Below are 22,297 nucleotides of genomic sequence, written 5' to 3' on the forward strand. Positions count from 1 at the left end.
TGTCAGTGTTGATCACTAAGGCAGGGATGGGGAGACCAACATTTAAAAACAGTCCCCTCACACTGAATAAAAGAATAGGGAGTTGTACTATCAAAGTCAGTTCTGAAAACCACTTGGTTCAAGCAACAAGATCTTATGTACCGCACATGTGTATACTACCACTGCTATAGATGAGCACAATCATACATGCAGCAGCCATTTTTCTACTATATGAATGGCAATAAAGTACTTAATATAGCACAACAAAATCTGTAGGCATTCAGCAAAATAACAAGCTGCAAATTCTTACAGGACAACGAGGCTTGAGAGATTTGTAAAAGCAAAATCAGGGATGCTGGTTATTTTGTTGAGAGCCAAGGTTAAGGCCTGCAGGGATGGAAGATTGCTGAGAGGAACAACAGGGACTTCAGTCAAACTGTTATCATCCAGCCACAGGTGTCGCAGTTGAACGAGGCCCTCAAAACTGTCTTCTGGGACAGCAGTAATGTGGTTAGCATCTAAGCGCCTGAAGATAAAAGAATATGAATATTTAACACCTTGCAAAATATATAGAGTATACACAACAACGTATTTTAAAAGTTTTAAGGGTGGGGGGAGCATGAAAGTTGTGGGAGCATCCGCTAAAACTGAATATAGATCATCATGAGCCAAATGAACATGCAAATCAGCACAACCCAGAAAAAAGGGAATAAGTTATGCACATTGTGCATGTTATCTATCAGCTAACGCCTTTGCTCAGTAGAAACAGCTGAACAGCATACACCTAGAATTTACAAATGGGTAGTTGCACAACTATTTACTGATTGACTGGGCTCTACGTTTAAGTCTATGCAGCAGCAAGGCCACCTTCCGTAATAATTTCACTTCTTCTTCACTGTAAACGGAAGCTGACCTGAGCTCTGTGTCTCCAGTCTCTCAACATAATTTGAAAATGAATAGAAGAACAAGGTAGCTCTAGGTTCAAGAACATGAGGTAGTCGTTATAGTGTCTTTACATAATTTTTAAAGCGATTTTCTATATTAGAACTTTGTCATATAATATTCTGCTAAAAACAACTTGAACTGGTAGCAGAAAATAATTTCAGTGAGAAAGCTCTATCTTTGCATTGTATAGGCTTCATTATGCTAATTTATATTAACTGTTACAGCAGTACCATAAAATTATATTTACTATACATATTCTATGCAGTTTTAGTCCTTGTGGCAGGTACAAGTCAACTTGGTGAGAAAGACCATCTCATAATTCCAGAAATTATGGAAGCACACAATAAAGTAAAAAGAGAGCTAAGAAATTCACAACACTGAGAAAAGGCTATAGCTCAATGATAATGCATGTCCTTTGCAAGCAAAAGGTGCCAGGTTCATCCACTAGCATTTCCAGGTAGGGATGGATAAGACTCCTATGTGAAACCCTGTTGAGTTTGTCAGCAAAATTGCTGCTCATCTATGGCTAAATTGTAGGCAGTCAATCCTTTAGCAAAGTACCATTTCCAGGATTGTTTATGGAAGCCATGATAGTAAGCTGTTGTGAAACCAGTATTAGTCTAGTAGCATGGATGAGGTCTGTAGTGACTGCTTCTCAAGGATCAAGGACTTTATTCTCAAAACAGGTCAATTTTAGCAACGACACATGAATTCTTCATTTTGAAAGCAGTAGCCATTGTGAGAAATAATTTAAAAAATCAGATAAAATATGAGTATGTTATTATGGAATGGTTCCTTAAAGCCCAATGCATTGTGCTACACAAAAAGAGCTGCTCCCCTTATGTACTTCACAAGAGCTATGGTAATATGGATGAGCTTATATTACAGCTGACTGAAAAGCATCTTAGCATTTATCCTATTTTAAAGGAAGGAGTGGATGGTGCTTCACTTCTTCTCTCTCATCCCTTCTTCCCAGTGTCAGCAGGCAAAAGTCCACACTGACTTTAGGAGAATTCCATTTTTAAATTTTCTCAGCACACAAGAGATGCGTAATGCCAAAGAACAACAACAAAAATTCTTACAAAACTAATGTATTTAGCATGCTTCTTTGCTGAAGTAGTTTAGCACAGAGCTAGTAATGCAGGTTCTATATTTTGATTAAATCTGCTCTGATAAACTAAAGAAAAATAAAGATGTGAAGGAGAAAGAAAAACCAAAAACCACCGCCAGCTCACATTAAGGATGCATCCACCTTAAATAAAACACGGAAGTTCTTAAGAGTCACCCAGATATCCAAATAAGTATTAATATAGTATAATAGAATCAGAGAATTATAGCTGGAACGAATCCCGAAGGTCACAACCCCCTGCAATGCAGGAATCTCAACTAAAGTATCTATGACAGATGGCCATCCACCTAAAAAAAAAAACAACAATGGAGAGCGCAACACCTCCCAAGAGAGTCTGTTCCACTGTTGAAGAGCTCTTACTGTCAGAAAGTTCTTCCTGATGTTTTGAGTCCTACCCTCCAGAGAAGGAGGGGGGGGAGTTTGCTCCATCTTCCAGTGACAGCCCTTTAGATATCTGAATATGGTTATAATATCTCCTCTCAATCTCCTCTTTTCCAGGTTAAACATGCCCATTTCCCTCAACCCTTCCTCATAAGGCTTGGTTTCCAGACCCTTTATGTAGCAATGACAGTGAGTTCCTCATGTCATTGCATAATAGATGGTGGGGGTGTTTATCCTTCCAAGCTCAAAGTATCTTAGCAACCATAATGGCTTGCTAAATCCACTTCCGCTGTCCTGTTGTAAATCTCCATACTATAGGGATATAGTTTAAAAGTACATGCACATCTGCAGATATGAAGGATTTTGCAAGTACAAAACTGATACAGACAATAGCCCCCAAACAGTGCAACACTGGGCACACCTACATCATATGCTTCAATGCTTCAGGAAGGGACTTGCAGAGACCTTCTAAAACGGAGGGTGGGGGACACAATTCATTTTAGCAACGACATTGTCTTTGGGACTACAAAACATCTTGTAGCTGACATCATTGTGCTGTTAACTGATGGGTGGGGCCACCCACCTGACAAATTTGGACAGCAAGGGAGATCCTGATAAGGACTGAGCCCATCAAACCAAAAAGGGTTCCTCATCCTTGCTGTATAGTGTTACCAATCAAGTAATATTTCCTCATTGCTTTTGCAGCAGTTTTACAAATGTCTGCTTTAGTTATCCATTAAGGAGGAAGCAGATTCCTCTTCTTTTCATAAGAAGTGCTCCAGCTTTCCCATTTGGACATTTGCTTATAAGAAATCTATTTTAAATTCTGGTCTATAAATTCATGCTTGCTGGGCACATACTCATATTAATTACTATTATTTTAACTTATTAGGTCTCATTTCACGCTTTAGTTCAAACACATAAAATGGTCAGTGGAGCAAGAACAAAGTAAGCACCATATATTTCTTATGGAAGACAGAACATTAAAATTATTCCTGAATGTACTGAGAACATAAGAAGAATCCTGCTGGATCAGACCAAAGGCTACTTAGTCCAGCATTCTGTTCCCATGTTGGCCAAACACATGCCTATGGGAATCTTGTAGGCAAGACCTGAGGGTATCTGTGCTCTCCTCCACTTGTGATTCCCAACAGCTGTTATTCAGAGGCAAAGTGACTCAGACAATGGAGGTAGAACATAGTTATCATTGCTAGTAACCACCGATACTGAGATTTAGGAGCTTGCGGTAGTAGTCAGCTCCTCCCGCCCCAGAGCACGAGAGCAAGGAAGGAGAAAGCAGGGAATGACACATCAGGAAAGTTCACTGAAGGTTACAACAGCAGCAACTGGCAAGATGTTTTTCTGAAGCAGTAAAGGAAGCAATAGGAATATACTAATTTATGAGTGGCTTGTGGACTTGAGTATCCAAACTGGCATATAGGCATATAACAACTACAAATAATAATACACTTAAATATTATTGCTCAAAACCGAGTAGCAACAAATATAAACCAGCAGATAAAAATCAAGAGCTACTAAAACAACACAACAACTGAACAAGATTATGACGCACGCATAACACTTCACAATTTCCATTTCTGCAGCACTACAGCCTGCCAGTTCTGTCTCAAAAGCATTAGGAGGATGTTGTAAATGATGTTAAAGAGTACAATGGAGGGGAATGAGTACATTTAGATCACGTATGTGTTCTCTATTCTCAGTAGATTGTTCTGTTCACTCTTGCGGCCTGCGATTTAATCTCTCATTACTCTCTTCATTTGCTTTGGTGCTGTGGTACAGTATTTGCATGGCTCAGGAAATCTAATAGCATTATTCCAGCAGTGAAACAGGAGATATTGACACAAGCCGTCATCTCAGAGTGTACATTTGAGATAAAACCGCTTCAGGACAACAGACGTCTGGAGTGAACTTTGTTCTTTTTAAGTGCTACTTCAAAAACCACAAGGAAATCACTCCAATGACTGCAAAGTAGTTATTAGATTTAAGAGGGGAGCACTGATAAGGCTGGATGCAACAGAAATTGCATCATGGCAAGGACAACAAATCCACTCTTGAGTTAACAAGCACTTTCCCAGCTGTATTACTTGTAGGTATGGCATGCCAGCTGTATTACTTGTAGGTATAGCAGACCTTGCCATAGCTCAATACAGCCTATTTAATAAATGCTAGCACTCCCACAGCTGGCAGTCGAGCAGTGACTTTATGAAGCAAACACATCAATTCTGTGGCCTTCTTCGAGTTACCAACTGTGTCACAAGAGACCAAGTGCATGTGCGCAAACACAGATTACACACGTGTTTAGTTTTACACTTTTAAAAGTGGCCACAAAACCTTTCTTGGCATTTGGGTTATACCGTATTTTTCGCCCCATAAGACGCACTTTTTCCCCTCCAAAAATGAAGGGGAAATCTGGGTGCGTCCTATGGGGCGAATGCAGGCTTTCGCTGAAGCTTGGAGAGCGAGAGGGGTGGATGCGCACTGACCCCTCTCGCTCTCCAGGCTTCAGGAAGACATCCGCAGCCCGGGCAGCCGTGCAGGAGGTCCGGCAGGGATGTCTAGGCTGCGGATAGCAGCCTGCTTCCCGGAGCATCGGGCGCCCTGAAAGTAGAGCGCCCAGCGCTTCGGGAGCGCATCCGCAGCCTGGGCAGCCCTGTGGGAGTTCTCCGCAGGGCTCTCCACGCTGCGGATAGCAGCCTGCCGCCGGGCGGGCAGAGCACCCTGAAACAGAGCGCCCCGTGCACCGGGCAGACATCCGCAGCGTGGGGAGCCCTGCAGGAGTTCTCCACAGGGCTCCCCATGCTGCGGATAGCAGCCTGCCACCCGGCGGGCGGGGCGCCCTGAAGCAGAGCGCCCTGTGCGCCGGGCAGACATCCGCAGCGTGGGGAGCCCTGCAGGGGTTCCCCGCAGGGCTCCCCACGCTGCGGATAGCAGCCTGCCGCCGGGCGGGCGGAGCACCCTGAAGCAGAGCGCCCCGCGCGCCGGACAGACATCCGCAGCGTGGGGAGCCCTGCAGGAGTTCCCCACAGGGCTCCCCACGCTGCGGATAGCAGCCTGCCGCCTGAGGCAGACATCGGCCAGCCCCACAAGCTCAGGGAGGTGCAGCGCCCTTCCTCGACCTGGTTGGTTTCCCCGACCTGCTTTTGGGGGGGAAATAAAGGGAAAAATTTTTTCCTTTATTTCCCCCCAAAAAAACTAGGTGCGTCCTATGGGACGGAGCGTCCTATGGGACGAAAAATACGGTATATTAATCTTTTATTCACTTGTCACTGAAATTGGCAAGGTCAATATCCTAAAATATTGTCTCACCTTTTAGATACTCAATAGATCACTGCGCTCTGCATGAGAGGGCTTCCTGCAGATACCATTTTATCAGGGGGTCTATTCTGTATGATATAGGAAGCAGGCCATTATTATGTCCCCTACCCTTCAGAACTCTCTCCCATTATAGATCTGAAAGAAGGAGATAGAAACAAGAAAAGAGGCAGTTCCGGTTTAAATGGAAGAAGGTTGTTAATGGTTTTATATCCACTGGGATATAACCAGTGTTTTATATGCTGAACATACCTTGCCATGACAGACCAGTAACAGCTATTGTGTTTTTCATTTTTTACTGGCCATCAATTGGGCCAATATTGAGAGCTGATAAACTCTTTAACAAAAGCTTAGATAGGATGGAAATGGTAACTTTTTCAGATAACCTGAACCTCAGTACATCAAGGGCTACCAAAATACAGTACATACACAAACCATACTCATGAAATTCTGAGGTGGTGAAATACATTTTGTCACGAAGAAAAAATCCCCCTAAAGCTTCCTTCCTATAAAGTTGGGAATACTGCCAGACAACCAGCTAAGTAATGTTTAAACTTGAAGATTTTGGACTGAGATGACAGCTACGTAAATCTTTTTCAAAGGAAAGGAGGGAGGGAGAACAGAGTGAGACCAGCAATTTTCTAGTGCTTTACATGTAAGAGAGTTATCTGCTTTAACATTGCACACCTCAAATACCTTCAAAACATTTCTATCTGGAACAAATCCTTACCCAAAAGGTCAGTTTCTAATAATGCTATTGTACTACTATATGCATCAAACCATTTAAAGTTCTTTTTAGGCAAGTCTACAGGGACGTGGGTGGCACTGTGGGTTAAACCACAGAGCCTAGGACTCGCCGATCAGAAGGTGGGCAGTTCGAATCCCCGCGACGGGGTGAGCTCCCATTGCTTGGTCCCTGCTCCTGCCAACCTAGCAGTTCGAAAGCACATCAAAGTGCAAGTAGATAAATAGGTACTGCTCCGGCGGGAAGGTAAACGGTGTTTCCGTTCGCCAGAAGCGGCTTAGTCATGCTGGCCACACGACCTGGAAGCTGTAGGCCGGCTCCCTCGGCCAATAAAGCGAGATGAGCGCCGCAACCCCAGAGTTGGCCACGACTGGACCTAATGGTCAGGGGTCCCTTTACCTTTACAGGTTCCACAACTGACAATATTTGAACACCCTCCAAGCACACAGTATACAGTAATCAAGTTGATGAGACATCTGTTGCCAAAATGAATCTCCTCTAGCCATCATTCATGCCTTTGTAAACTTGAGGCTAGACTTCTAGAATACATTCTGTGAGAAGCTGCCCTTGATGGCTGTTCAGTAGCTGCAGATAACAAGCCACCCTAAATGCAGACAGAGCAGAGCTACCAGGAGCACACTGACACGACTGCTCTATTGTTTGAACAGGCTGGTCCATCATGGCAAAGTATGTTCAGCATACTTCCAATGGATATAAAATCATTAACAGCCTTCTTCCACCTTGACAGAAACTGCCTCTTTCCTTGTTCCTATCTTTTTCCTTCAGATCTACTGTATAGCAAGAGGCTTTGGTGTTTACCAGCTGTGCAATTGCTGATACAATTGCAATAGTATACAATAAGGTATTCTCAGTTTTTGCTTGAAAATGTTGAACACCCTTGTCTTGAAGGCAACTTCTTCCAATAACATAATCTGCTGTGTGGATTTTAACTAGTTGATTTTAGGACAATTTCAATGCATTCTATAGTCAGAAATCAAAGACAATAGTATGTTAGCCACAACAAATTGCATAAAATACTAAAGAACATATACATAGAAACTTGCCTTTGCAGCTGTAGCATAATTCTGTCAATAAAGGAAGCCCTAAACTATGGTAGCCATTCTGTTGGTGGCGGGTAACTGGAGACTATTACGTCGTTGAATACAAATGAATTTCTTTTGCAGAACAGCTTGCAGACCTGAAAGCATTTCTGAACTTCCTTAGACCATTCTGAATCAACAAATGTGCTGGAGGACTTGAATTATAGGTCAAAAGGATTAACATGAATTATTTTTCTCTCTCAAGCCAAATCCTTACATTTTCAATGACATTTTTTGTGTTTTTGTCCTGTGCTTCAATAATGACCCAGTAGGATCACAAAGGAATTGCACTTGAGAAAATTCCCCTTCCAAAGACTCAGAACTGGGCTGAGACTGAAGTGCTATGGAAAAAATGTTTAATATCTTCACACTAGATCAAGGGTGGGGCCTATTTCAGCCAGATGCAGGGAAGTTTGTTTTATTGGTTTTTAAATCTGAATTTTAAAGTGTTGTAAACTACCCTGGGATCTGATGGTCCAGGGCAGTAGTAGTAGTAGTAGTAGTAGTAGTAGTAGTAGTAGTAGCAGTACTGATGATAATTTGAACTTGGTCAATCTCCTGACAGTCTGCATTCCAACGATGGGTGAAGCAAAAACTACACACATCACTGTCACAAACACATGCACCAGACATGCAGGCACACAACACTCTCTCCCTCACACAAACACAGTCACACACTCATATATCCATACACTCTCACACACCAGGTGTACACAAACACCATATTTTCAGCCCTTCTCCCCTCCAGGGCTGTAGTAGTTGTAAAGATATATTTGCCTGCTCATTAGGGGGAAAAAACCCAATTGATTATGATCATGTATCCCCACATGAGCAAAAAGAACCTGTAACAATTCCATTTAAAAACCCCTTTCACTCACTGTGAAGTTTTTCTGATTGTTTTAGAAAGTTTTGCATTTGCAAATAGCATGAGCAATACCCTTCCAAATGCATTTAGAATAATTAAGAGTTATTAAAGTACAGAGTTGTATGAGCTGCTTCCAGCTTCCAGAATGCAAGGTATGTTCAGAGAGAGATGAAAATAGGAAAGAAAACAGATGCAGGAGCAGGGAATTCTCAAGGAAACTTACAAGGACTGTAGTCCGCTGAGTCCCCTGATGGCCTCATTGGGAACGGTTTTCAACTGATTGTTCTGCAGAGTGCTGTAAAAAGAAAGGGGGGGGGGATAAGAACATGAACAGGATAAACAGATTGGACAAGTCTCTCAACTGACATTCACAAATTCAGTACAGTTTGTTCCCAATGTACTTCTTGTCTATGTTCCCTCCCCTCATGCTGGAATTCTGAACTAAATGACAGTTCAATATAGCCTGAGCCCTGTGCCTAGTGATGAAAAAAATCCATATTCAATTGAGATCATACAAGGGAGACAGACGAGATAGATGAGGTCCAGTAAGCCACCAAAAAATGACTTCAGAAACACATCCTTTAGCCTACTGATTAGTGTTTCTTCACCTCAAAACATCTACGCCTGGAGTATAATCAGAAGCTCTGAGACATGCAAACAGGATTCCCTGTCACACATTAAATTCCGAGCCTTCATTCATGGTGAACAACTGAGGCAAAACCTATGGAGGCTGACCTATGCAAAAAGGACTTGGTGTATGAAGTCCCTACATAATTGTGGTGATGTTCAGCTTGCCATTACAGTCGTGGTGGTGGGACTTGAAATTTTGGTTAAAAGGAAAAGATAGCAACTTCATTGCAAGCTGCTTCACCCAAACAACTTCATACAGGGCAGCTCCCACGTAGTTCTAATTCAAGCTAACACCATAGTGCTCTATGCATGTGTGCATGGCCCTCAGAACCACACATTGACCCCCAATTAAATGAAGCAATAAACATTTAAACAAAGTTGCAACCAGCCACCCACAGTTTAATCCTCCACTGGAATTGTTTAAAAAGTGACAAGGCAATAGAACTTTTCCTGTTACTGCCTTTGCACTGTCCAAAAAAAATCCTAGAACAAAATACACAATTCCGCTCATTCCGTCAGTGAATATGCTGACTGGACAAGAAAGAAGTAAAGAATTACCCCATGAAGCTCTGAAATTTGATTACTTACAGAACTTTGAGCTCCTTCAACCCAGACAAGGCCTTCGGATGAATAAAAGCGAGGTCATTGCCAGCCAGCCGTCTGGAAAAGATTGCAGTAATAATAATAGGCTACAAAAATACAGCATATTTCTAAGTGTCTAATGCATTAAATCATCAGGACATCAAAACATTCATCAAGCAACCAGCGTGCTCTACATTCGATTGTACCACATTTCCATTCACTAGCACTCACTCAACTCATGAGTTTTTAAGTAACCATCGTGCGTGGAGTTCTCAGAGTCTGTGTTTACAAGTAACATTTAAACTACAAGTGTCAAGCCACAACTACCACATTATGAATTGTAGCCAACTACCACATTTCTATTCCACTCTAGATAACGCAGCCTTCAACTATTGGGGCCAAGGATCCACTTTTAGAAGGGTTTTGAGCAGCAGGATAAAGGTGTCCAGCCAAGTTACTCATGTCAATTCTGCGTGGAGATGGGAATTTTTGTGCCAAACAGGTGCTGCCTATTAAAAATGCTAATAATAATGGAAGGCAACTCTGCAAAAGTTACAGTAGATGTGTCAGTCTAATTCTAACAGAAAATTTCAAATCCCTTACTGCAATCTGTTTGTCCTTTTTCTGCATGCTTAGAAGCAACTGCTCTCTCTGTTTATTTGAAGATTATGGGTTTTTAAAATCTCCATTCTATAGACCAGCAAATTCCAAACTTCGTAAATATCTACTATAGATCCAGATACTGTTTTAACCATTAAACAAACCAAAGTTCCTCAAGTCTGGACCTCACAATGAACTATTGTTAGTTGAAAACCCAAAGTGGATCTCCTCCTGACAGACACAAAAAGGAGGACCCAAAGATTCAGCGCAACTAGTATGTGAAGCAGAAAACCTTGGCTTTCCATTCTCTCTGAAAAGAGCTATTGTACATGTATGTATGTGTATTTATGCACAAGAAGAAAAAAGGACTCTCCACCACACCCAAGTAACCATCACAGAAACAGCTTTGAGATGGAGTTATCCCATTTATCTTTCATGTGTTCTCTTCAAACATTTATTCAGTAGTAAGTCTGTTGTTATATGGTCCAATTCCTGTCAACTGCTGATGCTTGTAACACTAGATGTTTTATTTAGGAAAGCGATAAGAAAATGCCAAACACCTGGTTATTCCTGGCTGCCAACACGAACAACAGATCATTTTCGGCCAAATTGGTTGCTTCCTTGTTTGCTTTAATGCCTCGGCTAAGATCTGAAGATGCTAGTGCAGATTAAATAATGCCACTGAGAAAAAATACAATAGGGATGTTTGTACAAAATAAGTCTTATTGCACTTAGAAATTGAAAACGGTTTTTATATATTCTGTTCCCTACCCGTTCCTTTTTTGTACCATATCTATTACATTTTTAGGCAGCTTTAACCTATAAACAGTGTGTAGAAAATTGTAGGTGCTTTTAAAGTGGTAAACCATCACAATCAATGGAAGTTAACTTAGTGATGACTAACTTGTCCCATTGATTTCAATTTGATTAATGCAGAGAGGGCTGGATGAGTGTATACAGAAACTAGCCTACTGCACCAAGCTAACATTTATTTTCATCACTTTATCCACCTTTTCCTCTGGTCCCCCTGACTACTGCTATGCGGCCCCTGGAAATTGGCACAGAAAAATGCAACCCTCAGGCTGAGATAGATTCCTCACCCCTGCCATTTAATTAATAAATCTGGTTAAACCATAAAGGTTGTTTTTCAAGTCATTTGCTTTAACTTTTCTTTTTAGTTGTTCTTATTATACTGCATACATCGCCTTGATACATATGGGTGCAACCAACAGGACAGAGCATACACTGAGCTAGTGATAGCGGCAGTCATTGCTAAATCTCTAGATCAGAGCTTTCCAAACTGTGTATCACGACATGTTAGTGTGTCAGTTGCAGTGTGTAGGTGTGTTGTGTGAATGCTTCCCTGCATTCCTCCCAGGACTGGAAAGAGGTTAGTTTAACCTCTGGTTTGCCAGTAAAACTGAATTACAGTACTGTATCGTGAAATGATGCGTGTCTAAAAAGTGTGTCACCAACAGGAAAAGTTTGGAAAGCTCTGTTCTAGATGTTTAGTCTTCTGGATATCTGAGAAGTGGATGCTGGAGTCTATGAATTTGAAGTGTATATTTTTCCAGTCAGAGGGGTACTTGCTTTATTTATTAATTTGGAATACAAAGTTTGTGATACTTTAGAATACTGACTTTTATCCAAGATATGTGTTTTCTTGTAGAAAAGTTGTAACAAGCATGAAAACACAGATGGTGCACATGTCAATCAGGATAGAACAGGCTCACACACCATAAACCCTGTGAGTGGTTCCAATTCACTGGATTTCTGGGGAGAAAAGGCCTGTCAACTGTGTGGATGTGGGTGTTTCTCCTTCTTTCCTTTGATCGGGGATAACCAATGTGGTGTCCTCCTGGTGTTGTTGGACTACAACTCCCAGCATCCCTGGCGACTGCCCATGCTTGCTGAAACGGCTGTGAGTTACAGTTCTAAAGATCTCAGAAGGCTGCTCCACAGTACCGGTAATTTGGAACAGAGCTTTTTATGTGGCTGTCCCTGTTCTGTGGGAAAGCATTCCTGTCAAGATATGACAGGTGCCCACATCCTGCATTTTCTGGAAACAATTTAAGGCATTTTTGTCCCAACAAGCTTTGTGAGCTGGATAAATAGGTATCTGCTATACGTGTCTACTTTGTATTGTTTTAAAGTTTATCTGTGTTGTCTTTAACTATTTTAAAAGCTGCTTTTCTTTTATTTTGTACATCGCCTTGAGATGGGTGTGGAAAGCAATTAAAAACAATTCCAAGTAATTCCTTTACAGTGGAACCTTGGGTTACAAACACCTTGGGTTACAGACTCCGCTAACCTGGAAGTAGTACCTCGGGTTAAGAACTTTGCTTCAGGATGATAACAGAAATCACGTAGTGGTGGCACAGCAGCAGCGGGAGGCCCCATTAGCTAAAGTGGTACCTCAGGTTAAAAACAGTTTCAGGTTAAGAATGGACCTGCGGAACGAATTAAGTTTGTAACCAGAGGAACCACTATATTAGTCTTTTACCATGCACCATAGCTGAATCCACACTTGAGATGAACAGACTACATAAAGCATATGCAAAAATCAAGCAAGTATATTATAATATAGTAAACTTGTTTGTAATACAATACTATTACGAGGAAAGATGTGAAATGATGCTTGGGCAGTTATTTACTTTATGATATAACAGTTACTTTGAAGATAAGGCTGCTTACTTGCACTAATTCTTTTTCCTAATCTGAACCAACAGGCATTTCCTCTTTTTCTTCTCCTTAACTCACATTTCTTCTCCTTAACTCACAGGCTGCATAGACAACTTCACCTTAAGTCTTCATTTTGTCAGGATTCTCTTTACCCCAATTAATTTACATGCTTCATCTAGGTTCTATTTGAAGTTTTGTTTCTGATCAGGGACTCATTACTTTTGTGAAGACAACCACTGCCAACTGACAATCCAGATTCAGCTGTCTTGGAAAACTGCAGGTAAAGCCTCTCTTCCTAGCTTTAGCCTTCAGTGATTTTCACTTGGCTGTCTTTGCACCTTCCTGTTGAACAGCTGCCTGGTGCCAGAATACTCTCTCAGATCTCAGAAGGACACTTACTACCTTTTCATCCCCCAGCTGTAGACTCTTCTGAGCAGGGCAGCCCATCTAGTTTCACCACCGTTGAAGTGGCGGTGGGGAGGTGCGCCCATGGAGGTGCTCCTTGGATTCTGCTGCCTACGGTGGCTGCCTCAGTCTGCCTCATGAATGGGCTGGCCCTGCTCATGAGCCTTGACAACACTGACCACACTGTTCAGAGTGCGGTGACTGCCGTATTATTCTATTCCCTCAGAATTATCTAATCTTAAGGAATTTCAGCATCTCACTGGAGTCTATCGGAAGACAAGTGAATTAAACTAGGAAGTACCACTAAGGGACCTATGACAGATTGCTCTTTTTGGATTCTATTGATCCATACAAAAACTGAATTCTACTGCAGAATGTCATAATGGTGGAAGTTGTACAGTTACCTCTTTAATAAATGTCTATCTTCCAGGAAGCCTAGCTGCTTCCTGGAAGATAGCCAACTGAAGAACCCCCTATATACTGTAAATCACAGGCTTAGGTTAGAAGTAAACTGCCTGCCACACACACCAAACACTTTAAATAAAACATTTTCACATTTGAAATTCTCTCAGTGTTACAGTTTCCCTACAGAGGCACACTGCCTCTGATACTAAAGCCATCATGGCTAGAAATCATCATCAGAAAGTTTATGGTTATTTTGCACATTCTGTGGCAGAAATTCTACATTTCAGGGAATTTTAAAGACTTTCTGCCCTCTGGTCCCACTTGAAAGGACAGAAAGTTACTGAGGCCCAGTATTCACAAAAGGGTGGTGTAAGGATGGAGCCAGACACAAAATGGAAAGCAATTAATGTCATCATTTTAACCCCTCCTTAAAAAATGGCTGAATTCTACACCACAATTATTTCCTTGTGGTAAGGAGTGCCATCATTCCTCAAGTTAAGTACAGACTTTGGCTCTCTGAGTGAGACTCAGCCTCCCCATTTTAGGCAGAATTTGCCACGTCCAGAGAGTCTAAGCAGAAGTAGAGAAGACTTTTTATTTCATATTCCCCTCTCCATGCTTCTTAGTTCTCACCTGTCATCTCTTATCTCCTACTGTATTTATTTGCACAGTGCCTAGATAAACACAAGAGGCAGTAATAGTCACCAACTTGGATGGCTTTAAAAGAGGACTAGACAAATTCATGGAGATAGAGGCCCTGCTCCAACACCACCTTTGTAGCTTAGCTTAGTGGCACCAAGGTCCTGTCCTATTCCTCGTTCTCTCTGCTGCCGCCATCCACTCATGTGTAACTGAGGGCAATGGGCACAGGACTCCCACTGCCTTACAGTGGTCTCCTTGGAAGTAGGGAAACAGCCAGCTAAATTCAAAGTCTCCTGCTTAGCAACTTCAACCCATCTCCTCTCCTTCCTCTCCCAGGCATCTCAACAGCTAAGATGCTCTAGCAGTCTAAGCCGCATGGGAGGACAACTAGCCCATGAGTGTGTTCAGAAACCAGTACAGCCCAGAGATCCAATTCAGCAGTGTATTCAAAAGAAATATATGTAATAAGGAAGAGGGGGAGAAATAGCAAGCTTCATTTGTTTCAGTATTATGACATGAGAGGGGAGGAAAGCAAACATCTTTTTATCCACTTCCTCCACACCATGCCTGATTTTATAAACCTTTATCAAGCTCCCTTACACCTTATGTTACAAAAAGGTTACTACATTTTATTCATTATGCTGACTGAATGAAAGAGTTGTCATACAAAGAAGCAGTTTTAGCCTGCCTTCAAATAGCTGGCAAAATATGTAAACTGAATCCCTTACCTGCTCAGGTCTTTATTAACTGCTATAATGCTAGAACAGCAGACATCCTCTAAGCAAAGAAGTGCAGCCTGATCCTATACTTGTGTACTTGGGAATTAAATATCCCTGTGCTTAGCAGGGGTTACTTCCAGGTGAGTGTATATAGCATTATACCCTTATATTCTCTGCTGATTGGTCAGAATTCATATGAATAAAACCCTCTCACTTTTCCCCATATGAATTTTGTTTTTGTTTTTTTGTAATTTGGTGTGCATTATATTTTATTGGACATTACTTCTGCATGTCTTAGGCATTCAACACTCAAACTAAGAACATCTGCCTTGTCTGGCTGATGATATCTATTAAGATATTAGTGAGTTGAATTACACTAATCATCACTGTAAAATTACATTACCACTATTTCCAGCATTTTAGAAAGAACTCAATGATCAAGGCCCCCCCATCTTAAAAATGTTCGTAATCCAACACACAAATAAACCTATTAGCCATCATTTGCTGGAAAATTAATTGTCACAAGTTGTTTTAATATTTGAATATGGAAATCACAACACATGAATCAAAACTGTCGCACACCACCATAACGAAGTAGATTTTGGCTAAAGTGTTGATATAGAACACTAACTGCATAAAATCAGAGTTTAAATGTATTTCTATTTAACAAAAAGTTATTTTTATTATATTAATATATTATTAAAATGTATTCCTAAGGGGCTACAGACATTATTGCCAGAATAAAAAAGAACAAAGAATGCCAAATTCTGCACTCCAAATAGCATTGGGGGAGGAGGTAAATACCAGTATGGTTTTCTTAATTTGCATAATTATACAGAAGTAGGAGCAACTATATAGTTGAAGCAGCACTCTTTTCAGTCTTTAATTTGGGTTTTTCAAAACAGTAGTCTTCCATGTGACATAGCAAGCCAATTCTGAAACTGGGAGAACCTTCCAAAAGCCGCTTGTGATATAGCATGGTAGGCTGCTGTCTAAGTGAGAAAAAAGTAAAACATTCTACTATGCATTCCCTTGGACACACCTCAAATAATTCATTGGATACTATCTATAAATACCAAGGAATAACTATGTAATATGAATCACCAGAATAAGAAAGTAGTTCTGCTATCCATCTGAACAATATCATCAACTAAACCAAGGTAAGACTACCTAAACACACACGAGAGAGAGAGAGAGAGAGAACATGAATGACAGTAGCGTTTATAAAAAATGTGATTTCTTTCTCCTCTTACTTGCCTAAAAAGTTTCAATGTGAACATGAAGACCAGAGACAACTACTGGTAGCAGCACAAAACTGTTTTCCCCTGTTAAGGGTAAGACAACATTTTTCCTGAAGCAGATCAACCAACATATTCACACCAAACAGAAGACACATTTCATATTACACAATGTTACAAAGCATAACTTTGGTTGCACCGTATATATTCTCATCATTGTTGACTACCTAAACTCTTGCTAGGGTTGAGGACAGCAAGCAGTGTTTCATTTTATTCCTTATTTGTACTCCTTCACTCCTTCATGTATTTATTCTTACTCTGTTGATGTCCTCCTGGGCCTCTGCCAAAGATATTGACAGGTGTGCTCCAGACCTATGTGCCTCTCTGTAGTGAGTCAGTCAACTGCCTTAACCTAAACTTGCAAGAACCTGTGAGACATCAGAAGGTCCAATACAATCTCAAGATGAGTTATGGCTAGACATTTCTGATAAGACAGGGCTTGGAAATCTGGAGCATACAGTTGATTCTACTACTACTACTACTACTACTACTAATAATAATAATAATAATAATAATAATAATTCTTCATTATTTATACCCCACCCATCTGGCTGGGTTTCCCCAGCCACTCTGGGCAGCTTCCAAAAAAATATTAAAATACTGTAATACATCAAACAAATACCTAAGGAAACAGAATATGAACTGAGGCCCACAGCACTCCAACACACCACACAACCCTTGCCTGATGAAAGCTACCAAGTAAAGCCAAAGTTCAGAAGGAAGGGTAACCTTCACATCCACAAGCCTGTTTTTTATAAGTAGGGTTGTTTCAACTGTGGGAAGCATTTATACCTTCTACCTCCATTTTCAATCAAAACAGAAAAGAGCAGTTAGAATGACATCCACAAGACAAGACAAACTTCCAAGCTCAGAAATACAACATAACTTCTTTTTTTTTTGTATGCTATTCTAATTGCTTGTTTCTTCTGATCAGTCAGACACACACACAAGTGTCCTATTTACTCAACTGATTTGCAGTGCAGAACAATTCAAAACTGCTTCGTTCACAGCAGAAAATGAAAATGCCACACACAGGTGATATGTCTTAAAAGTCACACAAAGGGCTCCGTGCTTCATTTCCTTCTATTTCAACAGATTACCAACCTCCTGGGAGTCCCTTTCTCTGCACCGGATAACATGGTGACCTCTTACTAGAACATATGGATGAAATGGCCCTCCTCCATAGCTATTATAAGCACCCATGAGCTCTGCAGCTGTACAAATATCATGCCTGAAGTTCAAGGAAAGTTTGAAAACCACATTTACTACAGCTGACATTTAAGTGGATTGACTGTACATTTTTCCCATAGAGAAACAATTAATATTTTCTACCCTAAAGTAGAATGACTGACCAATCTCCTCAAAGATCAAACGAAAGATTAAAGGGATAGTCTTGGCACTTTATTGACTTAGGCTATTTATAGGCCTATAACAAAAGGTGCTCTGGATGGCTTGCTTGACAACCATATTAGTGATGCTCCAGCAGCAGAAGCAGAACCACTTCGTGACTTTTCTGACAGTCAGCGAAGCTCAAGTTCAGGGCAAATCTGCTCAACTATGTGAAACAAGCAGAAGATGCATGCGAAATGAAAAAAAAAGCATAATTGTGAATGGCTCAACACAAACCCAGTATTATGACAACATGCTAAGAAGTGTTGAAATTGAGGAAAAACCTAGATTGTTGAGCTAAAACCTACATAACTTGAACTATTCATAAGCCCATATGCTCTGAAAGGTCCACTGGAATAATGAATTTATGTTCATTGCAACACATAAAAAGTGGTTATGAAATCAATCTTAAGCAAGTTAACTGAAAACCTTAATGTTGATAGCGGAGACAAAGAGTGGAATTCAACATCCCATGTTGAACATCACATTAACACAAGCACTGTAGCTTCCAGATGGAACACTCCCTCTCTTCTCCCCTGCACAGTTCTGGAGGTTCTCCTGTGTTCCCCAAGACAATGTCAGGGGGTGCAAGGTAGGGGTACAGCCAAGGGGTGCAGCTGCCCCCTAAATCAATTTTAAAAATACAAATCTGAGGTTCTGTCCCTCTCCAAACAAAAATTCTGCGCAAGTTCCATTGTGCAAGCACAAGTCCTCAGGCAGGGCCCTGATTACGGCTGCCATATGTCCAGACACAGCCAGGATTCAGCAGTTGGAAACAGTGTCTAGGCAGAAATCACTAAAATGCCCAGGAAAATCCAGATGTATAGCAACCCATGTCAGAATTGTAGATTTTGGTGAATTTTCTTAAAAATAGCTCAAAAACTTCCTCTTTTTTTTGAGATTTTGCAAAAAAGAAAGCGCACAACAACTTTGGGCCAAACTGAAAAAAGCTCAGTAACTTCCAAAACACAGTAGCATAAAAATAAAGCAAGAAACAAGGCAAACACAATACTGTTCAACATCAACACATAATATTTTTTTAAAAAAAAAAACTAATGAGAAGTGGGTGCTAAAAACCAGCCTAGTGTCAGTTGGCATAACCCCTCTGGGAAGGCACATTCCACCCATGACACATCAACACAATTCTAGGGAGTAGCTTCTTGTACAGTTTCAACCACAAAGGGGTTGGAGAGTCATTTTTTAAAAAAGAGATAGGCATAAAGAGGTCTGGTTCAGACATAACTCTAAACCAAAGCTCAGTATTATGGAAACAACAATCACAGGTAGCAAGTAGGTACACACACCCCTACCGGTTTTTGTGAGCTGCTCTGTGCTTTTAACTAAATGAATTTAGGACTGAGGGACACCGGTTTGCTGTTAATTTATTCCACAAATCTGTATTATTATTTTTTAATAAAACATCCAATAAAAAAATTTAAGGGGGAAGATAGGACTTAGGGGTTACATTAAGACTTAAATCACATTGGAACCTAATATAGCCAATATTTTAGTGTTTTTAATGGAACGCGATGCTTTAGATGTGATGCTGTCATTTACTGTGCTAGCCTGTGAGTTACACAGAACTCAAAATCTTGGCAGCATAAATTATTTTATATGAAAAAGAAGGAATCTTGGAGCAAGACTGCATCACAGATGCTGACGTCAGTTACACCACCACCCTACCTTTTGTATTTATTTATTTTAAAAATTTTCTCACTTCTTACACAGTTTGTGTAGCATCTTACCTAAACAAGTAGTTATGGAGAACTCAAAAGCTTGCAACACTTATGTGGCATTATAAAGGTATTGTCCAACTGGATTTCAGGGTGTTTTCCAATGGGCCAACAAAGCTACATTTGTTTTTAAAATACCTATTTTTATTGAAACACAGCGACCTGTGCAGAAATATAAATTCCTTCGTAAGGAAGGCTGGTAAATTGGAGGCAAACACTCACGAGAATTTTATTTTTTGTATCACATGCAGGGCTGTTGCATATTCATATTGAGGTACGTAGGTGCCACTGTGGTCTAAACCACTGAGCCTCTTGGGCTTGCTGATTGGAAGGTTGTCAGTTCAAATCTGTGCGGTGGTGCTGAGCTCCTGCTGCTCTGTCCCAGCTTCTGCCAACCTAGCAGTTCGAAAGCATACCAGTGCAGGTACAGCTGCAACAGGAAGGTAAGTGGCATTTCTGTACGCTCTGGCACTTGTCACGGTCCTCCGTGCACCAGTAGTGGTTTAGTCATGCTGGCCACATAACCCAGAAAGCTGTCTGTGGACAAACGCTGGCTCCCTCAGCCTGAAAAGTGAGATGAGCGCTGCATACCACAGTCATCTTTGACTGGACTATACCCTTCAGGGGTCCTTTACTTTTACCTTATATTCATATTATGTTTGTTTAAAGAGCACACCTCATTAAATGACCTGGCAAAGCCCTTGGTGATCAGCTGTTCTTTATAGACTGATCAATTCCATTTCAGTCATTTGTAAATTACTTTCACACAAGTATCTGTTATAGAGAAAAACAAGAGAATTTCGACTATATTCCTAAGTACTGTAAGATTCCTATGGAGATGGCGTAGAAAATTAAAAGTTGTTAAGTGCAAAACAGAGCAGTGAATAATACAAATCCATGCCCTGCTTTTCATCTGTGTATAAACCGAGACACTCATATTTATGGCTGCCCTTGTGATAATTAGAAGTCACCATCATGTAAACAACAAACTTTGCGAAAGGCCACGGGGGAGGAGGGGAGATTAAACAAGCTAATTATAGTAACCTGGCATGGAGAAGCCAAAATGAACCATAGAAAACAAAGACATATATATTAGAATGTGAAGCATGCCTGCTTTAGTTTGTGGCATACTAAAAGGCTCCTGTGTGACCCAACAGAAGCAAAATGATGCTTACCAAGTCAGATAGCATGAAACACCTGGACACAGTTTAATATAGATCCCTTCTGTCTCATCTATCTTAATTAAGCTTTGGACATTGATTTTCTTTTTGAATGTTGGGTTTTTTAAATGAATGTGCATAACTTAAAATTGATTCCTGCCCTTTCTAATGAAGGTGCCAGTCCCCTGCCCTTTTGTTTCTCCCCCCCTTTTTAAAAAACCTTCTCCTCCTGCCTATTTAAGAAAACCCTTTCTTGAACCAGACTCCAATCTCCTTCAGTTTAAAGTGAAGCAGGTAGGAATTTCATCTTAATTACCAATACACACCTGAGAGGTTTTTTTAAAAGTTTTTATGTATGATTTTCAATTTTATACACTTCAGTAATTTTACAATCATTTTAACATTTCTAAACTCAACTTCCTTCCCCCTTTCTGCAGTTCCTTGATTTTATTTTTTACATTTTCTGCATATTCCAAATTAACTTAATCATTTATTTATCTACCACTTGAAAGGTCTTAGCAGCCTTCTCCTGCAAACTCACACACTTCATTTTCTTCCTTCTGATTAGGATACTGTGTCCTCTGTCCCATCAACTCCATTCTCCTATAACTCATTTGTTTTGTGAATGAGACCTAAATTTATCCAGCAGTGTAAGCAAGCGCACTAAATTGACCATACAGCCATTCCAACGTATCATAGGACTAAATGTTGCAACTCAACAAATTGTAACTCTTTGTCGTAATAAATGCATCCTATTTTCATTACAGTTAGCAGAGAGTGTTTCAGGTTTGCCTGCTAATCCAAGTCAGAAAACTAGAGCACACGGCATCAAAAAAAGGTCAACAAAATACGTAGTTGAAGTATGTCTGCTATTTTGTGCTGCTTTCCTTGAGGCTCTTGTTCGTGGGTGGAACCTTTTTGTATCAGAGAGTTTGGACGAAGTAGGCTGGTGAGTTTTTTAGTTTCTGTGCTTCTGGGGATTTCAGATTCTTCCCTCCCAATTCCCACGCTGGAAAAATACTACTCACTGGGAAGAAAATAGCTGTTGTCGCAGAAGACTTAAGAGGACCAGTGAAGAAGCCTGCTAAGAACCTCCTTGCTTTTTTCCTAAGAAGTAGAAAATATTAGCAGGAAATTCCTGACTCCACCCAGATCCAATTAAGTGCACTGCCACCCACTGACTATTTACACATCTCCCCCACCACTCCTAAAAAAACAACAAATAAACATGCAGCAACAACACTTAAAGAAATCAGCACTGTTGAAACATCTGGTAGTTGAAGCAGTGGCATTGTGGAGCAAAAACAGGAATGGGGAGCACAGAACTTTTTTTTCTGAGGAGAAATTATGACATGTGTCAAAGCACTAGGGTAGCTAACTAACAGACACTCCTTGATCTGGCAAGTGACTGAGGTGATAGGAAACTATGCTTAAGACTGCAGTCATAGCAAGACAAACCATGAGCTGTAAACTCAAGGAACAAACCTTGGATACACTCATTGCCTGTTTGTAGGAAGACAAATCACAAGCCTGGATTTGGACAGCACACTAAGCCAGGGACACTCTTATATGACT

General features: G+C 40.7%; 1 protein-coding gene across 2 annotated transcripts in view; it reads right to left on the reverse strand.

The window, feature by feature from the left end:
* Positions 1 to 22,297, reverse strand: part of LGR4 (leucine rich repeat containing G protein-coupled receptor 4) — an 82,282-nt gene that overhangs the window by 18,271 nt on the left and 41,714 nt on the right. For both annotated transcript variants that reach the window (XM_081882800.1, XM_081882799.1), the window contains exons 3-5: positions 9,696 to 9,767; positions 8,701 to 8,772; positions 290 to 505 (exon numbers count right to left, since the gene is read on the reverse strand). In XM_081882800.1, the coding sequence (XP_081738926.1) occupies positions 290 to 505; positions 8,701 to 8,772; positions 9,696 to 9,767 (360 nt within the window). The remainder of the gene's footprint in view (positions 1 to 289; positions 506 to 8,700; positions 8,773 to 9,695; positions 9,768 to 22,297) is intronic.

This window comes from Podarcis melisellensis (genome assembly GCF_964234715.1).
Source record: "Podarcis melisellensis genome assembly, chromosome: 1".
NCBI lineage: Eukaryota > Metazoa > Chordata > Lepidosauria > Squamata > Lacertidae > Podarcis > Podarcis melisellensis.